The sequence below is a fragment of the Nipponia nippon genome, unplaced genomic scaffold, assembly GCF_047370975.1.
Source record: "Nipponia nippon isolate SJK-2023a ecotype South Korea unplaced genomic scaffold, ASM4737097v1 scaffold_27, whole genome shotgun sequence".
Lineage (NCBI taxonomy): Eukaryota > Metazoa > Chordata > Aves > Pelecaniformes > Threskiornithidae > Nipponia > Nipponia nippon.
In genome coordinates, this window is record NW_028262344.1 from 5,921,835 (window position 1) to 5,933,439 (window position 11,605).

At 39.4% G+C, this 11,605-nt stretch overlaps 1 protein-coding gene across 5 annotated transcripts in view; it reads left to right on the top strand.

The window, feature by feature from the left end:
* Nucleotides 1-10,340, top strand: part of LOC104010611 (zinc finger protein 462) — a 114,114-nt gene extending 103,774 nt beyond the window's left edge. For all 5 annotated transcript variants that reach the window (XM_087762882.1, XM_087762878.1, XM_087762880.1 and 2 more), the window contains 2 exons: nt 8,838-8,952; nt 10,117-10,340. In XM_087762882.1, coding sequence (XP_087619008.1) covers nt 8,838-8,952; nt 10,117-10,321 — 320 coding nt within the window. In that variant the 3' untranslated portion in view covers nt 10,322-10,340. The remainder of the gene's footprint in view (nt 1-8,837; nt 8,953-10,116) is intronic.
* Nucleotides 10,341-11,605: the final 1,265 nt, after the last annotated feature.

Consider the following 11,605-nt stretch of genomic DNA (forward strand, 5'->3'; position numbering starts at 1 on the left):
ATACATATGCTTTTACAGATATATATATTTAATTTCTATATCTTTATAAATGTGTATATATATAGACACATATATAAATATATCTATAAAATAGTGCATCTATGCATAAATAAAATATACATTATATTTATATCAGGTATATTTATTTATATTAGGTATATTATATTATAGTTTGGGTTGGAAGGGACCTTTGAAGATCATCTACTCCCCTGCCATGGGCAGAGACATCTTTCACTAGATCAGGTTGCTCAAAGCCCTGTCTAACCTGACTTTGAACACTTCCAATGATGGGGCATCCATAACTTCTCTGGGCAACCTGTTCCAGTGTCTCGCCACCCTCATCATAAAAAAATTTCTTCCTTATGTCCAATCTAAATCTACCTTCTTTCAGTATAAAGTATTAATTATTGTCAGGCTAAGCCTGGAAGCAGGGGTTTGCTGGGACCATGTTTTTTTCACAGTGGTATTCTGCCAGTGTAAGGTACTGCTCAGTACTGCATCCTAACCTGCAGTGTTCACTGGTGATAGAAGTATATTGTGGTTATTATAGAACATAGCAGGAGTAGTAACACTGTTGCTTTCCTCATTTAATCTAAAAAATTATCATTTATTTAAAAAAAAAAAAGAAGCATTGGAATTTCCTACCATTTGCTTCCAATGTGCTTTTTCCCCTTCCAGGGGTCTTGTCTATTTTGATGTTTCACTTCTTAATTTAGACTTCTGGAAGGTTTTGGAAATGCAGAATATTAACCTTTCCTTTATTGTAATGAAGTATAGTCTTTGCAGTGAAGTAGGAATGCAGACTTTTTTTTTTTCTCTACCAATGCTCTGAAAGACAAGATGGATCTTTTAGGATGCTTAGCATAGAACTAACAAGGGAATTTATTCTTTTATATTTTTAGCTATGCGCATAGCAGTGCCCCAGCCAATGCATGGAGGACCCCGATACAGAGGAAAGCACTATCATACATAGCTATGCAAAACGTTATGGGATCTAAATTGTTACCTTGTAACCTTGTTAACAAACTAGAAAGCTTGTCTGATTGGTAAACATTCCTTCAATGCTGTCCTTGCTCATATTTCCCAGGACCTCACTAAAATATCAGGAGCAGAAGAAAAAAAAATTTAAAAAAAAAATCTTTCTCAGTAGAAAATAAAGACTGGTGTTTTAAATCCCCGAAGGACTCTAACACATACGTTCACAGTCTCCCTCGGTTATGCTGTCCAGATTCAAGAAACTGTAACCTGACTTTAACTGTTCTCCCTTATTATGTTTTTGAGATGGAGGAAAGTAATCAATCTTCAGAACAGCAGTAGGAAAAGTTAAGGCCTTTCATAGTTTCATGGCCCAGATGTAATATAATAGACTGTTTCAAATACACCCCCAAAAGTCACACTCACCAAATCTCTTAAAGGAAGACAGCAGTGACATCCAGACTTTGCTGTAAGAGACAAGTATCCATATTCCTCAGGGGGAGTCGTAAGGAACTTTCCAACCTTGAAAACACACTGAAGGCCCTTCTTCCCATCTCAGTACGACTGTATTTGCCTAAGGACATGTGCTGAGGCATGGCATGTAAGTTGGTTTGCAGACTCCTTTGCATAATAGCCAAATGTAACAGTTGATCTTTGGGCATCTCCCCACCCATTCCTCCCTTCCCCCCCAAAAAAAACCTGTAATGAAAGCAAACACAGGGATATGACAGATTATTCTAATAAGAGAAGAATTCTGTCTAACACAAACATTGTTGGATGCAATTATCAGATGTATTTACTCAACTAGATGCTTCTGTCCATCCTGTTTGACCCAGGAACCCAGAAATCCAAGGTAACTGTTGTTTTTAAACCTGTACCTGAATATCTCCGTATGTCCAAACACCCTTCCAGTTTCAGGTCTAGATCAGACTTCAAACCGAAAGAAACTTTTATCTACAGATGGCCAAGGGTTTCCGGAATACAAATCGTTCCAGAAATTCCCTCTGTTTGGGAGTTAAAATCTAGTGTTATGAAATCAGGATCAGCTGGGGAAGCTTTGATAGATTCTGGTCCCCTTCAGTCCAATCCAATCTCTGCCATTACCCCAGCAACTTCCCCTGGTTCTTTCTCTCGATCCTTCAAAAGACGTGGACATTCTCTCTTCCAGTGACCTTCCTGTTTACAGTAGGCACACTGATTCGTTCTTAGGGGGTTTCACAGCGGCCTCCACTACCTTACCTCTACCTCTAAATCCTCCTTGTACACTTCCTCTTCCTTCTGTCAGAGTGGCCAGCAGAGAAGCCTGCAATTTCGCTCATCCTCGCTTCTCTTTTTCCTCTACCTCTTCTCTATTATTATATACTTTGTATGCAATTGACATTAATTGAGAAATTGTCATTCTGTCTGCACCCTCCACTTTCTGCAACTTCCTCCTAATATCCGATGCCGATTGACCAATAAACAACATATTAAACAATTTCATATTGCTAGCATCATCTGGATCCAAGTCTGTCCATTTTTGAGCCACTTCACAGAGTCTTTCATAAAAAGCAGACAGAGTTTCTTTGTTTCCTTGTCTTATCTCATACAACTTAGACAAATTTTTGGGCTTTTCTACCCCATTTTGGATTCCATATAGAATTAGTTTTTGATACTCTTTCACACTCTCAAATCCTTTGCTTGTATTAGTGTCCCACCCTGGATCTTCCCTCGGGAGATATGTGTCAGCATTGAGTGCTCCTCTTGCTGTTGGGCCAGTCCTTCTTGAGCCTTTTCTAGGACTGCCCTCCTTTCTTTAACAAATATTCCGAAAGGGCTTGTATATCTCCCCAACTAGGACTGTGAGTCATCATTATGGTCTTAACAGTACTATACATCCCCTCAGGATTATTCTGGTAAGACCTGACTGCCTGTTTACAATTTAATAAATCAGAAGTAGTAAATGGTACATGTACATGCACCGGCATTCCTTCAGGTTCTACAGCCTACCTAAGAGGAGCTTGGATTATAGGTCTCCATCCCCTAGTTCAAACCCTCTTTTTCTTTTTTTTCCTTCTTTTCAGTTAAAGAGTATATTCCATTCTGGTGTTTCGAATCCACCAGAACACATTTCTTTCTAACATCCCAGTCATTTCTTAAAGCAAAGAACAAATCAACATATGGTACCTCATCCCATTTCTCCGACAAAACAACATTAATTGTTATATAGCATTGTATTTCAAAGACCCATTTTCAGGCCATATTTCACCATCATCCAATTGGTATTGTGGCCACCATTGATTACAATACTGTTTTAATTTATTCCTGGTCATGGGGTCCGCTCCAAATTTACTCCAATTATTTAGGATGCATCCTAAGGGAGAACAAGGAGGAGCCTCATTGGAAGCAGTGGAACCCATTTCGGTACCGAAAAACCTAAATCAATGTTTCATACACACAAAATTCCAAATAAAAAATTAGGGATTTTCTCCCTGTGTTACAAATACAATGTGTAGAAACAAACCAACGCTGCTGCTGTGTGTCTTTTCCAATGTGTCTTATGCAGAGCACAAAAAACCAACTCCAAGTGCCTCCTTAAGAGGTTCGCCCTTCCCCCCTTTTTCCTTTTAAAATACCTCTTTCAAATAGTGTGCACCATTGAGTCGCTTACTGACCGACTGCAGGAGAGGAGCCAATGGAGTCCCCGATCAACAGGTCGGTGCGTGCTGGAGTTCAGTCAGACCACTTCTCCCCGTTGGGTACGGCAAGATGATCCAGGCAAGATGGTCAGTGCAGTCCCATCTGGGTCGCCAAAAACTCTTATCCCAAAAGCGGGGTCGTTAGCCCGGTGTGCAGACACCAATTAACACACAGAGCAGAGGTATTTTATTTCATGCCTGCACAGAGATGGGTGCTAGGTGGTAAATCCACAAAGCTAGCACACCTTCGTACAAAACTACAGCATATTTATCCACTTTCTGCAGGATATCACCATGTTTCCATGATGGCAACTATGTCATAGTTTTTCTGCTGCACAATGGCTTCCAACTCCTCCTGTTTGTTGCCCATGCTGTGTGCATTGGTGTAGATGCCCTTCAGTTGGGCTATTGATCCTGCCACCTTTTTGGGGGGAGAAGCCCTAATTCCTACGTGACCATTCTCAGGCGCTTCCGTGGTTTCTAACACATCCATAGCCCTTGCATCTTTGCTGCCACTTCATCAATCAAATGCAATATGATGTTTGCAATTCTTGTTCAACAGTAAAAGGAGCTTGATTTGAACTAATAACTGCAGTGAGCCTTGTCATGCCTAATCATCAGGTTCCAGGGGTCATCCAACCTCCTGATGCTGAGTGCAGGCTGCCAAGTTTCTATGTACTTATAACTAAAAGCATGCTGCCATGTTTACCTTTTTCCTTCTGAAATTTCGGTTTTCAATTGAAAACTCATTTCAAGTTCATTCAAGAGTTGTTCACAAAAGAAAACATGTCTCCCCAGGTATTTTCAAACCTGTAGAAGTTAAGATTGCTAGATTCACAAGCAGTTTACAGAACATGAAGGGGCCATTAACACTTCACTTTGAGTGTGACTGATGATATTTTTATTTAATGAGGAAGAGAGTGAGTTAGATAGGAAACAACTTTTATTGAAAAACATCCTTCATGAGATCTTTGTTAGCAGCCCTAAAAGAAATCAGGGGAGGAGCTGGAGGGATGTTGGTTCCACACATGTTCCAAAGTTGGACATTATTAACTCTGCACCCTCATGTGGAAGTTTGTTCAAGTGTCTTTTCAGTGGGGGATGTGACCCTAAGAGCTTCAGTGCTAAAGAATGAGTCTAATGCTTTGACTAAAGGACCAGCTTCCCCTAACTTGGCAGCTGTAGCAGACAATGTTTTGTGTAGACTGGCAGCTAGGAAGGGATGAAAAGTCTTGCTGTCTTTGTGAGGATTACATCAGCACTACACACAAGCACAGGTGCTGAAATGACCCTGGAAACCGTGGTATCCAGACAGAGAAAAAGAAGGTACTGAGCCTCATAAATCCCTATAAACTCTACCATGGGAGAAAAAAAAAATTAAGATCATCATTTAAATTGGCTTCAGGATACTTGAGAGTTTTTATACTTATTATGAAAATGTAAGAATACCACCTTCTAGGTTGGAGATTTAAAATTGCAGGGAGAAACAGACATAACTGTGCTTTGTGTGAGCAGTAATTAAGCTAGGTATAATGTTTTAGCAATTTTGTTTATATTTGATTTTTTTACCTGCAGTCTTCTTTAATATCTGTGACTGGCTGAAAAATCTGTAATTGACTGTTCAAATGAGTGATCTAAAAATCATGCTTATTTCCCAAATTGTATTTCACTGCTGTTCTTTCCCAGCTTCCCTTTAGAAGTGACGGTTGTTAATTTTTCTCCTTTTCAGGTAATATCAGTTTTAATTTTTAATTTTTTTTTACTAGAGTGGATAAAAATATGGAAAGTCCTTATGCCATCTACCTTTATAAAAGTCCAAGTTCTATTGACTTTATCTTTTGCGAAATGGTATCTTGCACCTTATAGTGGTGGTCTTCAAGTGTCCAACTGACACAGGTGCTGAAGACATGGCTATGTGGCTTGGGTGCAGTGTCACATGTTAACATCATCTTCTAGTTGATATTCAGAAGCTGCTTCCAATTAAAAAAAAAATCATCCTATTAAGATAGGACTATTCCTGTACTCGTAAATATTGCCTGTACCAGTAGCTAATGTTGTCACAGCTTTCAAACTGCACCAAACTGTAATGTCTTATACCACTTGGATGCTTTTGCTGATTTTAGTCTTCATGGTGTTACCAGGAGGTGGGATTTGCCTAAAGTGTATCTTCAGTCTCTGAGTATCTGGGAAGAAATCCTCGCTCAACCCTCTGAAGTCCATGACTTCAGCAGAGACAGGATTTCTTCCTGTGAGTCAAGCTGTGGCCTAGATTGACAGCTTAAGACTGATGTATGCTATGCTTAGGTACGTCATTGCAAGGAATGGGCTGTTGGGACACTGGACTTGGAGAAGGAGGAGTCGAGCATGCCATCTTAGCAGAGCTGAACTGCTGTGTCAGTTGGGAACGTGTTGTGGGTTAACCCCAGTGGGCAGCTAAACCCCACACAGCTGCTCGCTTGCTCCTTCTGCAGTAGGATGGGGGAGAGAATCAGAAGGGTAAAAGTGAGAAAACTCGTGGGTTGAGATAAAGACAGTCTAATAGGGAAAGCAAAAGCTGCGCGCACAAGCAAAGCAAAGCAAGGAATTCATTCACTACTTCCCATCGGCAGGCAGGTGTTCAGCCATCTCCAGGAAAGCAGGGCTCCATCACACATAATGGTTACTTGGGAAGACAAAACACTATAACTCCGAATGTCCCCCCCTTCCTTCTTCTTCCCAAAGCTTTTATTGCTGAGCATGAGGTCATATGGTATGGAATATCCCCTTGGCCAGTCTGGGTCAGCTGTCCTGGCTGTGCCCCCTCCCAACTTCTTGTGCAGCCTATTTGCTGGCAGGGCGGCGTGAGAAGCAGAAAAGGCCTAGAATTACTGTGTAAGCACTGCTCAGCAATAACTAAAACATCCCTGTGTTATCAACACTGTTTTGGTCACAAATCCAAAACACAGCACCATACAGGCTGCTATGAAGAAAACTTTATTCCAGCCAAAACCAGTACAGAAAGGAAAGGAATGGTTGGTTGCTGGTAAAGGACAAAAGAAAATATTTGGACCTAGAAGGAAGAAGATGTGCGTGGAAAAGGATTAAGTTATTCATCTGAGATACTCTAGGGAAAGAGTAGCTGTTCTTCCTAGAAGTTGCATCCCAGAGAGATTGCCTGTCTCTACTGACTTTTATATCTTACTTTTAAAAGACACCTGAATCTTTTTCTCTGTTTTTTTTCTTCAGTAGATAAAAATAAGTGTGCATGTGTGTTTGTGTGTGTAATGCTGGAAAATCAAATGCAAGTCAGGTGTCTATGCAATATGTTACCCCTCTTTTGTAGACCCCAGGTAAGTGCATGGCCTGATTACTCTTTCTGGGAGGCAGTCTGAATTCACAGTCCAAGAAACCAAACTAATCAGGGACTCATGGGGAAGTAGGTGGGAACATATAATGTATTCAGAAGGGACAGCAGAATTATTAGGGTAGTGCTTGTTAATGGGAATTCTAAGTATAAAGTCTCCCTAGTCATTTGAGCAAAATAGGCTCTATTATGTCTGCACAGTCCTAGAATAAATTTCCTATTGTCTACTGTAATCTGGATTTCTTCTTGTACAGAAGAGCAGCTGTCACCTCCAAAACTTCTACCCTCCATAGGTGTTGGATTAATCATGGTACAGGGGCAGTGTGTTTCAGTGGTATTTATAAATTTGGCCCATGTATATGGTATTAACTGTAGGAGTCAGATCCACATGTAAATGGAGCCCATGCCACTGACTTTCTGTTGCTCATATCAGGAGGGGACCTTGCTTTGCTGTTGTTTAACCACATAGTAAATCACTGATGCTAAGAAATATGAAATAAGTTTTTTTCTTCTAGATGGAAGGGATTTAAAAAAAAAAAGTGTAAAGAAACATTCCACCTAGAACTTTATTAAAGGGCAACCAGTAGGAAACATGTAGCAAAAATACCTTTACAAAATTTAACATATGGAGAAGAAAAGTGAGCATATGGGCGGTTCTGAGTTTATAGGTGATCTCTAATGGAGTAAATTTGAGAGTGAAGAAACCAAGTGAGCAGATAAAAGAACTGAAATATAAGCAAAATCCCTTTTCTTTCATTATGTAATTTGGAAGGAGTCAGAAAAACATTCTGTTGATTTCTTACTTAAGATAATTCCTGCTAAGAAATTAATGCTCTGAATATATGCTGTCTCATTTCCAGAGAAAAGAATGAAGTGAGATGGTCCATGAAATTATTTTTAAAGGCTTATGTGGTGATTTTAATTTATTAGAAAATGTTTCATCTTTTGTTAAAGCTGTCTCTTTTCACATGGGGATTGGCTTTCAGAAATGTTGTCCCCTCAGCTGCCAGTGACTTTGGATGTAAAGCTAGGTGCTTGACACTTCTGCAAATGAGGCCCTAAATGTTTTGTATAAATTATTAGGATCAGATGAAACACCTGTGCAGTTAAGATACCATCCTTTCAGTGATGTTCTCTTATTCCTGAGACTTCATGTTGAGGGGATGACAATTTCTTATGAGTATCAGATGCCAAGTATACCAAGTCTCCATTTCCTAAGATTTGCACCACTGATTTGAAAATTACATATTGACTCAAGTGCTCTCTTTTGGTTTTGCTTTCAAGCTATTTCCACACTAAACTCTCAGTGTTGGTTCTGATGTAAAACCCCACAATCTCTTCACTTGTTCAAATACAGGGAGCAATAAAACATCTCTGCAAATAGATATAACAGACTTCTTGAGATCGAGGATGGGATTTTTCAGATGCAATGTATGTTGTGAATTTTCAGGATGGCTCTGTAGCTTCTTGAAATCCTGGTCACTTCAGAGACCCTCAGTTCACTTTTAGGTATTAATACAAAACCTTGGCTGTTCATGTAGGTGTCTAAGTGGGAAGCACTCCATTATTTTGAAAGTCCCATTTCCCCCCCCCCCCCCCCATTTCCATATTGTAGTTAATTGACCTTTTCTCATAGTGGTGGTTATAGAATTTTCACACCTTGCATTTTTAGGATAGGGAGGACAATTTCAGAAATACCTGCTTTTTTACAGGAAAATCTTTTGCTTCTTCGGGATATTTTTTCCTCCCTGAAGGGCAGCAGGGAAGATCAGAGTACAATCATAAAGGTCCCTTCTTGCCCTGATGCTCATGAATGTGCAGATAATTTTGTTCTCTCCTAGAGTCCATGATGTATCGTGACAGTGGAGCTCCAGAGAAGCGCTTTCCATGTGAGTTCTGTGGCCGATCATTTACAGAGGGCTCTGAGTGGGAACGACATGTGCTGAGGCATGGCATGTAAGTTGGTTTGCAGACTCTTTTGCATAATAGCCAAATGTAACAGTTGATCTTTGGGCATCTCCCCACCCATTCCTCCCTTCCCCCCCAAAAAAAACCTGTAATGAAAGCAAACACAGGGATATGACAGATTATTCTAATAAGAGAAGAATTCTGTCTAACACAAACATTGTTGGATGCAATTATCAGATGTATTTACTCAACTAGATGCTTCTGTCCATCCTGTTTGACCCAGGAACCCAGAAATCCAAGGTAACTGTTGTTTTTAAACCTGTACCTGAATATCTCCGTATGTCCAAACACCCTTCCAGTTTCAGGTCTAGATCAGACTTCAAACCGAAAGAAACTTTTATCTACAGATGGCCAAGGGTTTCCGGAATACAAATCGTTCCAGAAATTCCCTCTGTTTGGGAGTTAAAATCTAGTGTTATGAAATCCAAATGTAGCACATAAATGTTCTTTACTATGATCCTAAAGCTTAAACTTCATTTCAAGATGAATACCAGTTTGTTGGTCCAAAATTAACATTACTTGAGTCTATTGTTGATGTTTGCTTGCTGGTAGAGCAGCATGGAAATGGCAGCAAATTATATGGAATCTGGGTTTCTTTTGGCTTTTTCTCTTCCTTATTATTTCTCTTTAGCATGCTTGCAACTAAACTTGGAGCTCCAGTGCAAAGAATTATGTACAGAGAAGTGTTAAGGGCTTCAGGTGAAGGAAAATCTCAATAAGCGTGCTCTCTCCCCAAAAAGCACACGGTGAAGTTAATAGCAAAGATCTTTTCCTTGCATGCTCATAAATATCAGCCCATGCTGTGAAATAATAGGCATCTCTGGAACATTCATTTTCTTTCTCTTGACAAAGATCTGTTCAATAGAACAGATGTCTTTGCTAGCTAGAGTTTCTTCAAAGAGAAGATCTCAGCCAGGATTACTGGCATGTGGAAGAATTTGAATGTAATATTGTAGCTAGGCTGTGGAGGGATAAAGGGTAAGAGAAAGCATTATTTCTTGTCTGTTTAAATAAAAGTACTTGAAATGTTGCAAGCTTTAATAAGATTTATTGGTTTGTTAACTGTTTGGGAGAAGTACGCTCCCTATTTCCTTGTATCCAAAGCATGTTTGGATTGTAAAGGTTTACATTTTCTACTGCTTGGATTTTCAGGGCTCTGAATGAAAGCAAGCAAGGGACCAGAGAGGACAGCAAACTGAAGGAGAACACAGAAAAGACTGTTAATACACTGACAGTAGAAGAAAAGGAAAGCACTGAAGAAATGGTGGTGGACTTGTCCCACAACAGCGAAACTACAGTCAGTGTTGTAGCTGCTGACAAACCTCTCCAAGAGACCTCAGAGGCCAAAAATGAATAAAAATTTGGTGTGATTTTAATCAACTTACTTGAACAGTGGTGAATGGGAAGGGATGGGCAGGTGGGGTGGGCAGAAGGAAGAAACAAAGCTGCTTTTAGGAATGAATGATCTATTTTCAAAGCACTGGTACCTATGTGAGTGTGTGTATATTAAAGTTATTTAAATGATGGAATAAGTGGTTCCATTATATCACTGCATCTTTTCTTCTGGATCTTGACAATGGGAAGTTACATTCATATTGGACTAATGCAACAACTCCCTGTGTCTCTACATTACACAATGTGCTTTGCAGTAGAGACTTGTACTGTTTGCAAACAGAAGCATAATGAGCATGGCTGTGGGTGGTGTAACTTTTCAACACACAAATTTTGGTGCGTTTTTCTAATTTCAATACATTATGATTTTCCAGACTGAATGCAGCTGCTTTAGAAAAGAAAACAAAAACAAGACAGAAACTGCTTTGCTTAAAACAGCCACCTGTTTCCTAATACCTCAAAATTAACAAAGGGACATCTCTGCATTTGTTAGTACTGCCTGGTGTCATTATGATTAAAGTAGAGATACTGCTGGGCAAGGTGGTGAAAGGAGGAAGAAACAAAGTTTTAAAGAAAGGAAAACAAATTGTGCTTAAAATCCCATTGTGGATTTTATTTCTTAAAATACTGTGATTTTTTTTTAATTATTTTAGTAAATAAAAAAAAAAATAAAAAGAGAGAGAGAGTCTTTAATTTCTAGATAATGGTTTGTGAATTGCCATCCTTTATTCCAGGTAAGCTGTTTGTTAGTATTCAACTATAATTTTAGTATTTGATAGATTTCATGTGACTGATTGTGTGGTTTTGTTTGCCATATGTTTATTTCCTATCAGCTCGAACTGTTGCAAAAATGATACAATTAACTTTCTCATGCAAAATGAGTGGTGGTGTTTTTTTCCAAAGGGGAAGGGGACAGGGAAAAGAGTTCCTGTGAATATAAAACTTGTTATTTCTGTGTTTAGCATTTTAAAAAATTAAGTTTTTTTTTTAACTAAAGAAACAAACTAACAGCACAGCTGTGCAGCTTATGGGCCAAACAAATCAGTCCTCATAATTATTCTGTCATTTTTAAAATGAGCATCTATTCGTCTCACACCAGTACTTTCTGTCAAGATTGGTGTTATCATCTCTTCCCCCTCCCACCCCCGCCCCAGTCTGTGGGGTGGGTGGGTGTGGTTTTTTTGTTTTGGTATAGTGGGAGAGAATTATGAGAGTTCTTGCATCTTTTTGCAAGCAGAAGTGAAATAGT